Genomic DNA, 14,589 nt, shown 5'->3' on the forward strand with positions numbered 1-14,589 from the left:
CCGGGAACAAGATCTGGTGGGTGGCGGCTTGGGCACTGGGGACATGGCGGCTGACCTTACCAGCCCGGGCCTGCAGCCTCAGGGTGAGGGGACAGAGGCAGCAGAACGGGGCTTGAGAGAAGGGGGAATGGTCCTGAGCTGGGTAGGGTGGACTGTACGGGTGCAGGAATTGGGGCCCCTCCAGAAGATGTCATTATTATGGAGCATTTGTTTTGATTTGCTCACACCATGCTTACACAGAGGTTACATCAGAACACGAGAAGAGCCTGGCTGGATCAGAGCAGTGGCTCATCTCCTTCAGCATCCTGGTCTCAGATGGAAAACCTGCAAGCAGGATCCAACCCCCTCCTGTGGCTTCAGAAGCATCGCTAGTAGCCATCGCTAGTAGCCTTTTCTTCCATGAATCTGTCCAGTCCTCTTTTTATAGCCTCCCAAGTTGGTGGCCATCTCTTCCTCCAGTGGGTGTGAGTTCCACAGTTTAACAAAGGAGGGCTTTCTTTTATCTGTCCTGAATCTTCCAGCATTCAGCTTCTTGAGTTCTAGCGTCGAGAGAGAGAGAGAGAGAGAGAGAGAGAGAGAGAGAGAGAGAGAGAGAGAGAAGTTCTTGCTATCCACTTTCTCTATACTCTAGGAGGAAAGGGAGTACAAAAATGTCTTTATTAGAATGAATTTGTACCGAATAATAATTGTTCTCAGTTTCTGCTTGCAAGCTTCCTGGGGACATCTGTGAGAACAGGATGCTGGACTAGATGGGCAAATTGCCTAATCCAGCAGGCTTTTACTATGTTCTTAATTCCAGATGTGTGCGAATATGGATGGTCTCCTCTCCCACTGTTGAAAAAAATGGACAGTACATCGACTTAGGATTCAAGCAGAGGGCTCTGGAAGGTGTGTGTGAGAGGGACCAGGCACATCAAATCCTGCATTTCTAGGGACTCAGAAACTGCCCCTGAGGTTTATGACATCCTAACTAGGCACCCCCAAATTCCAAAAAGTCAAGTTTCTGGTCCTCAGGATTTCCTGGCGTTGCTTTTTCAGGCACCTTTCCCAGGTGTGAGTCATTGATCCAGCTGCAGCGTTTGGGCTGTAGCCTATGAAGAATAAACTTAATGAACAGGACAAACATTGTTCTGTTATTTATTTGATTTCTTTATTGCATTCCTAGCCTGCCTTTTTCTCCAAGACGGCATACATGGTTCTTCCCTCCTCAGTTAATCCACGCAACAACCCTACAAGTAAGGTGATGTTGAGAGGCAGCGACTGGGGATAGCTCATATTTAAAAAAAAAACCCCGCTGTGAAAATGCTTTAAAAAAAGTTTAAAAATATATATGGAATTTGCCATTAGCTTACCAGCGCCATCTAGTGCCACATTTGTAAAATGCACTTATGCACTTAAAACGTTATATTTACAACAGTATAGCTGAGTCCCAATTCTCAGGGTCCTGAGTTCGAGCCCCACGTTGGCCAAAAGATTGGTTCGAGTAGATGACCCACGTGGACCCTTCCAACTCTATGATTCTGTGATTCTGTGGCTGGCTCAAGGTGACATCCAAAGACAGCTTCGTGGCCCCAATTCTGGGGGTGGAGGGATTTGAACCTTGCTCTCTCCCAGGCCCTAGTCCAACACTCTAACCGCTACACCACACCACACCCCCTTAGAACTGAGTTGGCGAAAACCCACCAACAGTATGCTCAGTGCTTCTTATTTTTCACCAGGGATGGGGACTGATCCTGGTAACTTAGAGATAGGTTTCTGAATACCAGTTGCTGGAAATCAAAGGGGGAAAGGGCGTTTGTCAGGGGTCAGCAAACATTTTCAGCAGGGGGCTGGTCCACTGTCCCTCAGACCTTGTGGGGGGCTGGATTATACAGTGGTACCTCGGGTTAAGAACTTAATTCGTTCCAGAGGTCCGCTCTTAACCTGAAACTGTTCTTAACCTGAGATACCACTTTAGCTAATAGGGCCTCCCGCTGCCGCTGCGCCGCTGCCACGCAATTTCTGATTTCATTCTGAAGCAAAGTTCTTAACCCGAGGTACTATTTCTGGGTTAGCAGAGTCTGTAACCTGAAGCGTCTGTAACCTGAAGCGTCTGTAACCCAAGGTACCACTGTATTTTGAAAAAAGAAAGAAAGAAGAACAAATTCCTTTGCCCCACAAATAACCCAGAGATGCATTTTAAATAAAAGCACACATTCTACCCATGTAAAAACACGCTGATTCCCGGACCGTCTGCAGGCTGGATTTAGAAGGTGACTGGGCTGGATCCAGCCCCCGGGGCCCTAGTTTGCATAACCCTGGCGTTTGTGCTCCACCCCCCATCGTTCTGCCCAGACACTGAGGTCCAGTACCGAGGGCCTTCTGGCGGTTCCCTCGTTGCGAGAAGCCAAGTTGCAGGGAACCAGGCAGAGGGCCTTCTCGGTGGTGGCACCCGCCCTGTGGAACGCCCTCCCACCAGATGTCAAAGAGAAAAACCGCTACCAGATTTTTAGAAGACATCTGAAGGCAGCCCTGTTTAGGGAGGCTTTTAATGGTTAATAGATTGTTATATTTTATTTTTCTGTTGGAAGCTGCCCAGAGTGGCTGGGGAAACCCAGCCAGTTGGGCGGGGTATAAATAAATAATAATAATAATTATTATTATTATTATGCTTGGGTCCTGCCTGCAGGTTTCCTGTTGGGCATCTGGTTGGCCACTTCGATAACAGGATACTGGACCAGGTGGGGCCATTGGCCTGATCCAGGAAAACTCTTCTGATGTTCCGATGCCTCCAGTACCTTGAGGTGGTCTCTTCCGGGGGGGTGGGGGGGTGGTCTCCCTTGCGCTTTAAACCTTCCACCCTTGTTTTCTGACCTCACTGCCTTGCTAGGGACAAGTGAAAGAGGACCCAGGCATCCTCTGTCCTTGTCTATTGCACTCACCCTGTGGGGCCGCCTTTGCTTGCTCCTGTGTGAAAAACTAAGGGAAGGGGGTGGGTGAGTGACCGGAGGGGTGGGTGTCCTCTTCGCTGGAACAAAGCAGCATTCAACCCCCTCCCCTCTTTTGCCACTTTTAGGGGTTTCTATTAGTGGTGCTCAGCTGTTCCCCTAGGGAGGCCAAATATGGCCACAGCTCATCACGAAGCAAAAAATAAAAAAGGATGCCTCTCCCAGGTCTTCTCCCCAGCACCACCACCGCAAGGCAATGCCAGGGCAATGGAGGGGTTATTTTGGACCAGGCCCTAGAAAGCCACAGGTCCCCCTGCCCCACCTCCCAGCCAGCTGGCAGGGAGGACAACTATAAAGGGCCGAGGGGCAGGGAGGAGAGGGAGCAGGCTCTCGAAGGCAGCGCCGAGGTCCGCTCAGGGTGCTCCCCGAGTCTGCTACGTGCCAGCCAGGTCCGCTCGGCGTGCTCCCCATTCCTACTCGCACGGGCAGCTCTTCCCTTCGGTTCGGCTTCTCCACCTCCCTCCACCGACTGCCGCCATGGAAGCCATCAAGAAGAAGATGCAGATGCTCAAGCTGGATAAGGAGAACGCCTTGGACCGGGCAGAGCAGGCTGAGGCGGAGCAGAAGCAGGCGGAAGAGAGGAGCAAGCAGGTGGGCAGCCACTGGGCTCGGCTTTGTGTGCTGGGTGGGGGGGAGCTGGTGAGAGGTTTGTGGTAGAGTCCTGGATTCGAATTCTGACTTAGCTCATCACGGATACCCTCGAGTCAAGCAATCTGGTTTCTGTTTCCCCCCAGTCACTCTAGAGCAGGCATGGCCAAACTCGGCCCTCCAGATGTTTTGGGACTACAATTCCCATCATCCCTGACCATCGGTCCTGTTAGCTAGGGATGATGGGAGTTGTAGTCCCAAAACATCTGGCGGGCCGAGTTTGCCTATGAGTGCTCTAGATGATCCTTGTGGCCCCTTCCAACGTCTATGATTCGATGGTGTCTGGCGCTGATGGGAACTGGAGTCCAGAAACATCTGGAGTGATACGGACTTCCCATCCCCGCTTTATATCTCTGTAGGTTCATTTCACATGTGGTCCTTGATTGCTTGGAACAGGGTTGGCCGGCAAGTAGGGGTCCTGTGGCCCTCCAGATGTTGCTGAACTACGAATCCCATCGTCCCTGACTGTTGGCCACCACAGCTGATAGAAGCTGGCATCCAACAACGCCAGTTTTTGCTTCAGTTTCAAAATTAATTAATAAACGAACAAACAAAAAATTAACAAAATAAACATTGGGCTGTTCGCTCTCTACCCTCAAAGCAGCAATTTCTTATTTGGTTTTCATAAATATTGGATCGATGGAATGTGGGACGTAAAAATTTGGGGTTTCTGCTGAAAAGACAACCCACACAGATAAATGAATGGTCTTAAGTGAGGTCGTGGCCATTTATATCAATGGGTCTACTCTGAGTACGGCTGTCATTGGCTACATACAGGCTACAGTTTCTGCCTGAGATTGGACCACAAGGTCCTACTGACAACTAAGCCTCCTTTTAAATTGCAGAGTTCCATCCTGGATCATGTGGACTAAGTGCTGCAGAGGAGCCCCTGAGCATGTGCAGAGTGCTTGTCCATCTAATGTTTGCCTGGGGTTCATCCTAATGTTTGCCTGAGGTCCCCTTCCCTTAATTCCAGGTTGGCTCTGATGGTGGTTACCCACCGGCAAGAGAAATGCACTCTGCATATGTTCAGAGGGCCTTTCCCCTTGAGTTAGCACAACTCAGAGCTCACCTCCCTGTGTGTGTCAGATGGATCAGCCACCGTGTGCCCCCGACTTGATCAGCAGCACTGGGAACTGCACTCTGCGTGCGCTCAGAGATCTGGCCGACCGTTCACTGAAAAGACCCCCAGAGCCAAATTCCTGAACTGAAAATAGTTGCAAGGAGTCCTCATCGCTCAGCAGTACGGAAAGAGGCCTCTGCGTATGCTCAGAGGGCCCTTTGACTAAGAGTCCGTATTATTTATTTCTTGCATTTATATCCCACCTGTTTCTCCAAGGAGCTCGAGGTGGTATACATGGTTCTTGCCTTGCACACTTAATCCCTACAACAACCCTGCGCGGTAGGCTAGGCTGAGAGGCAGTGAGTTGCAGTGGTTAACCCCAGCACGGACTAAACCTTCGCACTCACCTTTCCCCACCTGCGTTGGTGGGTTTTTGATGAGTGGAGAGGGATAGAGAAAGAAGGTGCGGATGATGGAGGGCAGAAAGAATCTCAGACCGGCTTGGCTCCTTTCTCCAGAGAGTTCCAGTTTCACATTCCTTACGGTTGACAAAGTCTTGGCAAACAAAGGAAGGAAGGGCTGGGCGGGTGCTGCTGCTGCCCCCGTGATCAGGATGGCTTCAGGGTGACCAAACAGCTGACAATAGGGGAGAGAAAGGGGGCATGTGAGGATGGGCATATTATATTCTGCGATTCCAGACGGGCATGAGATTACTCAGGGTGCCCCCATCTCACACACCAGGGAGCTTGGGCAGAACAGAAGAGCATCCTGGGGTGTGTGTGTGTCAAACCAAAGTATCCTGCACCCCCCAAACACATTGGCCAATCAGATGCCTCCAGGAAGCCCACAAGCGGGATATGAGGGCAACAGCCCCTCCAGGTGGCTTGCTCTCGGAATCTAGGAGGCACAGGTAGACTGCCACTGTAAGTGGAGGTTCTGGGTTGCATCCTAGACTTCTCCAGCTCAGAGTAGAACCGTTGAAGTTAATGGTTCTCTCCTCCCTCTCTGCAACTGCCCCCCCTCTCTCTCTGCGAAACCATCTCTCTCTCACAGTTGGGATAGCTCAGTCAGTAGAGCACGGGGCTATTGGCTTCGAGCTTTGTGGGTTCGAGCCCCGCATTGGGCAAAAGATTCCTGCATTGCAGGGGGGTTGGAATAGATGACCCTTGGGGCAGAGGCGTAGCAAGCCCAGGTGGTACCCGGTGCGAAAATTTTTTGTCAAACCCCCCCCCCACGCGGCTCTGGCTCTGGTGAAAAGTTAAAAACATGAATTGCAAAAAAAACTAGAGCTTACAGAACAAACCTGACTTCAGATATGAAATCAGCATTGAAAGAACATATAAGAACAGTTGAAAAATCTCATGCAACAGAAGAGAAAAAAGTTCCCCAATGGGGGGGGCACCGAGTGTCACCCCCCCTCCAGGGTGGCACTCGGGGCGACGCACCCCCATCGCCCCCCAGCGCTACGCCACTGCCTTGGGGTGCCTTTCAACTCTGCCATCCTATGATTCTTCTATGCTTTCTCGCTGTCCCACCCCTTTTCCTTCCATGTTTTCACCTCCTTGCCATCCGCTTGCAATAAGAACCCTGGTCGCCACATCCAGAGGGCCCAAAGCTTCCCCATCTCCAATTCTGGCATCACAAGATAGACTGCCTCTGGACATGGAGGTTCTCTCTTAGCCACACGGGTGAATCGCCACCAGTTACACATCCACAAATCTGCCTACTTTTAAAAAACCGGCCTGTAAATATTCAGGTCACGCACAAACCATACGTTTAAATGCATTCTTATAATACTTGGCCAGCTGCGGCTCCCCCCCCCCCAAAATAATAATCCTGGGAACTGTAGTTTGTTAAGGGAGCTGAGAGGGGTTAGGAGACCCTTAACAAACTACGGTTCCCAGGATTCTTTGGAGGAAGCCATTGACCTTTAAAGCAGAATAAGAGCTCTTTCAATGTGTGCTGCGTATACGACTAGGTTTTTCAAACCGGTTTGCAATGCAATCTGTTATCGGGCAGTCCCATCCGGAGCAAATGCCTGTTAAAATAAGGACTTGTGTTCCTACACGCCCAGGTTAGACTGAAGACAAAATGGGGGAAAGAAAAGGGTTTTGTCGGGGGGGGGGAGGAATGTCTAGGATATTGGAGATTGCGTGTTGTTTTGACCTTGCCTGGAGGCAGGGCAGAAGAGATCAAGTAATGTTTCATGTCTGTTCAGGCTGGGAGAGCAAAGGGAATTTAGAGATGGGGATATCTCTCTGTCTGTGCTTTGAGAAGCCTCTCATGGTTTCCTTGTAAGGCAATGAGGAACTATGGCGGGGAGGGGAGGGGGGTAGAGAGAGAGAGGAACACCCCAACCAGTCGCATAAACTGGAAATTATTCTATAAAATCCCTTCCACTCTGTTTGGCCGCAGAACCCTCTCAAAGGAACACAGCGCTGGACATTTAAAGAGACAGTGTGGTGTAGTGGTTAGAACAGGCACCCTTAAACTGCGGCCCTCCAGATGTTTTGGCCTACAAGTCCCATAGTAAAGGGGCCCCTGACCATCAGGTCCAGTCGTGTCCGACTCTGGGGTTGTGGCGCTCATCTCGCTCTATAGGCTGAGGGAGCCGGCGTTTGTCCGCAGACAGCTTCCGGGTCATGTGGCCAGCATGACAAAGCTGCTTCTGGCGAACCAGAGCAGCGCACGGAAACGCCGTTTACCTTCCCGCCGGAGTGGTACCTATTTATCTACTTGCACTTTGATGTGCTTTCGAACTGCTAGGTGGGCAGGAGCTGGGACCAAGCAACGGGAGCTCACCCCGATGCAGGGATTCGAACCGCCGACCTTCTGATCAGCAAGCCCTAGACTCTGTGGTTTATCCCACAGCGCCACCTGGGTCAACTCCCATGATCCCTAGCTAAGTGGACCAGTGGTCAGGGATGATGGGAATTGTAGTCCAAAACATCTGGAGGGCCGAAGTTTGGGGATGCCTGGGTTAGAGGGTCGGACTGGGACCTGGGAGAGACCAGGGTTCGAACACCCCGCTTGGCCATGGAGCACGCTGGGTGTGATCTCGGGCCTAGTCGCTCGCTTTCAGCCTGACCCACTTTGCAGGGTTGTCGTTGTGGTAGTTGGCTGAGAAGGAGGAGCGACAAGTGTGCCACCTCGAGCTCCTTGTAGGGAAAGGTGGGGTAGAAATGAGGTGAATCAACAGGTAAGTAAATAACTGGGAAGCAAAGCAGTACTGCACTACAGTAAGCACACAACAAACACACATTTAACTTGCACGCGTTCAGTTTTACGTGCTTGGAAAACAAACCGGTTTTTAATTTTGATTTTTAAAGGGGGTGGAAAGCGGGCAGGCCCCCCGGGGGGGGGGAAGACTTTGGCAATCTCACCCCCAATAAACTCAATTGGTTCTGACTATACACGATTTTGGCTTTAGGCACGATTCCCAGGACGTAACCCCCGTGTGAGTTGCAGGCTTGCTGTGCCTTAAACAGTCAAAGAACTGTAGTTAACAAAAGGGCGCTGAGAGTTGTTAGGGGATGCCCTATTCCCTTCCCAGATCTACAATTCCCAGAGTTCCTTGGGAAGAAGGCTTGGTTGTTAAATTACTCTGGGAATTGTAGCTCTGGGATGGGATGGGAATGAGTCTCCTAATAACACTCAGCGCCCTTAACAGACATGGCTCCCCCCCGCCGCAAAGGATCCTGGGAACTGTCATTGACAGAGGGAACTCTGGGAATTGTAGATCTGGGAAGGGAATAGGGCATCCCCTAACAACTCTCAGCGCCAGTTTCACATTCCTTACGGTTGACAAAGTCTTGGCAAACAAAGGAAGGAAGGGCTGGGCGGGTGCTGCTGCTGCCCCCGTGATCAGGATGGCTTCAGGGTGACCAAACAGCTGACAATAGGGGAGAGAAAGGGGGCATGTGAGGATGGGCATATTATATTCTGCGATTCCAGACGGGCATGAGATTACTCAGGGTGCCCCCATCTCACACACCAGGGAGCTTGGGCAGAACAGAAGAGCATCCTGGGGTGTGTGTGTGTCAAACCAAAGTATCCTGCACCCCCCAAACACATTGGCCAATCAGATGCCTCCAGGAAGCCCACAAGCGGGATATGAGGGCAACAGCCCCTCCAGGTGGCTTGCTCTCGGAATCTAGGAGGCACAGGTAGACTGCCACTGTAAGTGGAGGTTCTGGGTTGCATCCTAGACTTCTCCAGCTCAGAGTAGAACCGTTGAAGTTAATGGTTCTCTCCTCCCTCTCTGCAACTGCCCCCCCTCTCTCTCTGCGAAACCATCTCTCTCTCACAGTTGGGATAGCTCAGTCAGTAGAGCACGGGGCTATTGGCTTCGAGCTTTGTGGGTTCGAGCCCCGCATTGGGCAAAAGATTCCTGCATTGCAGGGGGGTTGGAATAGATGACCCTTGGGGCAGAGGCGTAGCAAGCCCAGGTGGTACCCGGTGCGAAAATTTTTTGTCAAACCCCCCCCCCCCACGCGGCTCTGGCTCTGGTGAAAAGTTAAAAACATGAATTGCAAAAAAAACTAGAGCTTACAGAACAAACCTGACTTCAGATATGAAGTCAGCATTGAAAGAACATATAAGAACAGTTGAAAAATCTCATGCAACAGAAGAGAAAAAAGTTCCCCAATGGGGGGGGCACCGAGTGTCACCCCCCCTCCAGGGTGGCACTCGGGGCGACGCACCCCCATCGCCCCCCAGCGCTACGCCACTGCCTTGGGGTGCCTTTCAACTCTGCCATCCTATGATTCTTCTATGCTTTCTCGCTGTCCCACCCCTTTTCCTTCCATGTTTTCACCTCCTTGCCATCCGCTTGCAATGAGAACCCTGGTCGCCACATCCAGAGGGCCCAAAGCTTCCCCATCTCCAATTCTGGCATCACAAGATAGACTGCCTCTGGACATGGAGGTTCTCTCTTAGCCACACGGGTGAATCGCCACCAGTTACACATCCACAAATCTGCCTACTTTTAAAAAACCGGCCTGTAAATATTCAGGTCACGCACAAACCATACGTTTAAATGCATTCTTATAATACTTGGCCAGCTGCGGCTCCCCCCCCCCAAAATAATAATCCTGGGAACTGTAGTTTGTTAAGGGAGCTGAGAGGGGTTAGGAGACCCTTAACAAACTACGGTTCCCAGGATTCTTTGGAGGAAGCCATTGACCTTTAAAGCAGAATAAGAGCTCTTTCAATGTGTGCTGCGTATACGACTAGGTTTTTCAAACCGGTTTGCAATGCAATCTGTTATCGGGCAGTCCCATCCGGAGCAAATGCCTGTTAAAATAAGGACTTGTGTTCCTACACGCCCAGGTTAGACTGAAGACAAAATGGGGGAAAGAAAAGGGTTTTGTCGGGGGGGGGGAATTGTAGCTCTCTGATGGGCCTTCTCCTATCAACTCTCAGTACCCTTCACAGGGCTCCCCAGGATGCTTTGGGGGGGAAGCCATGACACTGAGTCACTGACTGGTCTATCTAGCCCAGTACTGCATGCACTGACAGGCAGCCTCAAGGGCTTCAGGCAAGAAGCCTTCTCAATAAGTGTCTGGAGATGCCGATTGAACCCAGGACCCTCACATTGGGAATATGTACACATTGCCATTTTAAAACTCAGCTAGGTCATCCCTCACCCTCCCCGGCCAATTTGGATCGAAGCTGATTTGGCAGGGAAAGCATCCAAATACAGCTTTTTCTAGGAAACGGCAGGTGTGGGGTAGGTGTGGATTCTGTGGCTGCAAGAGTAAATGGGAGCAATCATCATCATCATCATCTATGTTGTGTATATTTATTATTTATATCCCGCCCCCATCTGGCTGGGTTTTCCCAGCCACTCTGGGCGGCTCCCAACAGAATATTAATAACACAATAAAACACATCCTACACCCACTTTCTCTGAATCTAGCTTAGATGTCTTCTTAAGGTTGCCAGCTGATCAGAAAAGAATTGGCCTGACCGGCTGCTGTGCCTCCAGAGGCGGCCTGATCTGCAGAAATCATAGAATCATAGAGCTCTAGGGCTGGAAGGGACCCCCAAAGGGACATCATGCCCAGCCCCTCGCAATGCCAGAATCACAGCTAAATCAGTTAGTGAAGCTTCTCCTGTTGTGGCCGACACAGAAATGTGGATAAACTTAATTCTGGGGAGAAACGAGAAACCAAACGGGGCAGGTTTGCCCTTCTTCCTCAGTGTTCAAGGTTCTAGGCCTCAAGGAGGACTGCGGACGCATGGTAAACACTACCTCCCCTTTCATTTTGCAGCTGGAGGATGAATTAGCCGCCATGCAGAAGAAGCTGAAGGGGACGGAGGACGAGCTGGACAAATATTCAGAGGCTCTCAAAGATGCGCAGGAGAAGCTGGAGTTGGCGGAGAAGAAGGCGGCTGACGTATGTATGGGTCTGGGGTAGAGGGACGCCCCTCTCTGAATTTGTTTTCCCTAAGCAGGACTGCATTTTCACCCAGCACTTTTGCGGGGCCAAACCACGTGGCTGGAATGGCTGTGGGTCCTGCTGTGCAAAGGGCAGTCCCCTGTTTCAACAGAACTGAGCCACTGGGGCGAATGGGGCACTGCCCTTGGCCTGCCCCTCTCCACCTGCCTGCCTTCTTACTTGCACGGGTGACAAGGAGGTGGTCCTGCCTGGCAGCTTCCTCCTCTTTCTTAGTCTCAGGATTGCTCCTTTCAGAGCTCCATCAGGAGGAGGAGGATGGGGACAAAGCTAGAATTACAGTAGTGGGCTCTGCCTGTCATTGGCTCTGGCGCCACCTACTGTCAGGTTCCCCGACTTCTACCCTACCAGCTCCAATGGGCACCAACTTTCCCTGCTCTCTTTGAAGGTTTTGAAGAGCTGCCTGGCCCCAAATTGGAATGAATGCTAAAGGACCTTAAGGAAGGAGGGCAGGGGAGACCCTTCTTGTGTCCATTATGTTAGGGGGGAATTGCTTTGTGAAAAATGTGTGCATTATAGGAAATTGCTCACAAAAATGTGAACGCTAAGAGAAATGCGCATTAAAATGCTGGTTTTTCTTTTTTTCAAAAATGGAAATGTGAAGAAACAAACGTAAGATATGCAAAATGAGAAATGGAGAGGAACCAAAATAGATAGGTTTGCCCATCTCCATCCTGGGGACAAATCGACCCAGAAGCCACACAGTGCCAGGGTACAAAATGAGCTGGCAAGGAGATTGACCCCCCCCCCCGGCCTCTTGACAGGAAAGGCATAAAGTGTGGGGAGCGGAGAGTGAGGAAAAAGGAAACACTCGGGTTCTGAAAATAACCTTATCTTTTACAGCAAACGTTGTGGTTAGGCTCACCAAACCGCTGCTGACTTTTGCACAACGCCAGGAGCTACCCGGAGAACCAACTGTCCCTGGCTGGGTCTTTCCCCAGCAATGTCTATGCTTAAAAACTCAAACACAGCTCCACAGTTGCCCACAGTGCTTAATTTACCCTCTAACACCGTGAATGCTATTAGTATCATCAACAGCTGCTCACCTGCGGCGACCAACGAGAGAATTCAGGTGAACAAGCAGGCAGGTGTTTGCCAACAGGAAGAGAGTCTCCTTCACTTTCTTTTAGAGCAGGGCGTGGGGAATCTCATCTGCGGCCCTTCAGGCTACTCCATCTGGCCCTTGGGAAACTCCCCAGGCCATAGCACCCTCACGAGTCCAGCTCTGCAGCCTCCGAGAGTGTTTTGCCCTGGGTGGAGTGTGTCCTTGAACTCTGCTAATGCTCCTGATTGCCTGGTTGGACAGAGGCATGCAGGTGTATAAGAACCTCTGAGTTTTGCATGGTTGAAACATATGGAGTCTGTTGTACAAAGTCATATCCATCGATCTTTGAGGAGTCCACCAACGTCTGGAGGGCACCAGGTTGGGGATACTGCTCTCCCATTTTCTCATCATCTCTGTCCTAAACTAACGGGAAGGGATGTAGCTCAGCAGTAGAGCATTTGCCTTGCATGCAAAAGGTCTCAGGATCAATCCATGTCATCTCCAGGGACTATTGATTTGAAGATTCTGACAGCAAGTGCCAGTTTGTAGACCAGGGGTGGGGAACCACAAGCCTGGGGGGGGGGGCAAATGCGGCCCTCCAGGCCTCTCTTTCTGGCTCTTCACTGTCCCTGTTTCACCCGCCTCCCCTGAGTGTTTTTGCCTGGCTGCGACATGTCCTTGAACTCTGATCCTGCTTTTCCACACAGAGGGCAGAGAGGGGTGTGTGAATATGTGTACAAACCAGCCTACTTTTGCCTATAGCCCCGCCCCCTGTCGGCATGTGGCCCTTGGAAAGTTCCCCATAAGGCCTTTGGGCCCTTGGGAACCAAGCATGCCTGCTGCTGACAATATTGAGCTAGATGAACTGATGGCCCAAGTTGGCATCAGGCAGTTCCTGCAAATGGGAAGATGAACAGAGAACGTTGCTTGCCGAGGTCATCGAGAAATTCTCCTTAAAAGTGGATTATCTCGTGCGCGGGTTGCAACTGGAAACTCTGAGTCACTTGTGCCTTAGGACAGATTTTTGCCTCAAATCTGCCCCAAGACTGACAGGCGGGAGTTTGGGATAAGTGGAAACCCAACTGGCACTCTCCCGCTAATGGCCGGGGAAGAGCTGGGAAAGTTATGCGGTTCCCCGCCACCCTGCCCCACACTCCCTATTCCTTGCATTGTTGGTGGCAGTTTCTAGGAAAACAATGGCGTTGAGTTTCTCCCTGAGCGAACGTTGGCCCCATCCGTCAAGCAGCTAAGGGCTGTCAGCGCCTAGAGCAGCTGCCACTTGGCATTCGGAGGGGATTATCTGTACAGATTTATCGCCTATGGGGGGGGGAATTGACAGACATTTGAGCTTTTGCCACCTCCTGCCACCTATCACTTCCTTTTCTGGATCCTGCTCGGTGGAACAGAGTAAGAACTGGGGCTTTTCCCCCCAGCTGGAGCTCAGGCCCAGTACCTCTCAGGTGGGTGCCATTGTCATTCTAAGAGAACAAGAGAGAAGTTCATGGTGAGCTCTGGCACCTCTTTTCCTAGAAAAATAGCACTGGGAAGAACTGGGAAGAAGAGGAGCCCTGCTAGAGCATGACACTGGTCAGCATCCTGTGGCCAGATTCCTTCAGGAAGCCCCCAGGACTACTAATATATGCTGCTCATCTGACTGGGTTTCCCCAGCCACTCTTGGCGGCTTCCAACAAAATATTAAAACACACAAAGAAATCTAACATTAAAAAAACATCCCTAAACAGGGCTGCCTTCAGATGACTTCCGAAAGTCAGATAGTTGTTTATTTCCTTGACATCTGATGGAAGGACATTCCACAGGGCAGGTGCCACTACCAAGAAGGCCCTCTGCCTGGTTCCCTGTAACTTGGCTTCTCGCAGGGAGGGAACCACCAGAAGGCCCTCGGAGCTGGACCTCAGTGTCTGGGCAGGACGATGGGGGTGGAGACGCTCCTTCAGGTATATTGGGCTAAGGCCATTCAGGGCTTTAAAGGTCAGCACCAACACCTTGAATCGGGCTCAGAAAGATACTGGGAGCCCATGTAGATCCTTTAGGATCGGCGTTATAAGGCCCCGGTGGCCGCTCCCAGTCACCAGTCTGACAGCCGCATTCTGGATTAGTTTTAGTTTCCGAGTCACCTTCAAAGGTATAAACATACAAAGTGAAGGATTGGACCCTGCCCTGACACCCCAGAAAGCCACCCCCAGTCAGTGGAGACAGTACTAAGCTAGATGAACCAGTGGTTTGACTAGGGTGACTTTTTGTTCTCTATCAGAAGTTAGGGAGTTAAAGAATGGAGGGATGGCCCTTTCTCCAAATTAAATTTGGACACATCTGAACATAAGAAGAGCTTGGCTGGCAAAACAGGCCAATGGCCCATCTAGTCTT

General features: G+C 51.0%; 1 protein-coding gene and 1 long non-coding RNA gene across 12 annotated transcripts in view; one reads left to right on the top strand and one right to left on the bottom strand.

The window, feature by feature from the left end:
• Positions 1-642: 642 nt before the first annotated feature.
• On the bottom strand, positions 643-5,222 carry LOC148683159 (uncharacterized). The gene is made up of 2 exons (XR_015947492.1): positions 5,106-5,222; positions 643-831 (listed from the first exon to the last, which is right to left on the bottom strand). It is a non-coding gene; the product is annotated as an uncharacterized LOC148683159 (long non-coding RNA).
• TPM3 (tropomyosin 3) overlaps positions 3,173-14,589 on the top strand; it is a 65,266-nt gene continuing 53,849 nt past the window's right edge. For 6 of the 11 annotated variants that reach the window (XM_060269659.2, XM_060269657.2, XM_060269656.2 and 3 more), the window contains exons 1-2: positions 3,314-3,578; positions 10,974-11,099. In XM_060269659.2, the coding sequence (XP_060125642.1) occupies positions 3,465-3,578; positions 10,974-11,099 (240 nt within the window). In that variant the 5' untranslated portion in view covers positions 3,314-3,464. Of the gene's footprint in view, positions 3,579-10,973; positions 11,100-14,589 lie in introns of all 11 variants that reach the window. The other 5 variants (XR_015947490.1, XM_088659706.1, XM_035097736.3 and 2 more) reach the window with 2 other exon arrangements.

This window comes from Zootoca vivipara, chromosome 16 (genome assembly GCF_965207765.1).
Source record: "Zootoca vivipara chromosome 16, rZooViv2.hap1.1, whole genome shotgun sequence".
Classification (NCBI taxonomy): domain Eukaryota; kingdom Metazoa; phylum Chordata; class Lepidosauria; order Squamata; family Lacertidae; genus Zootoca; species Zootoca vivipara.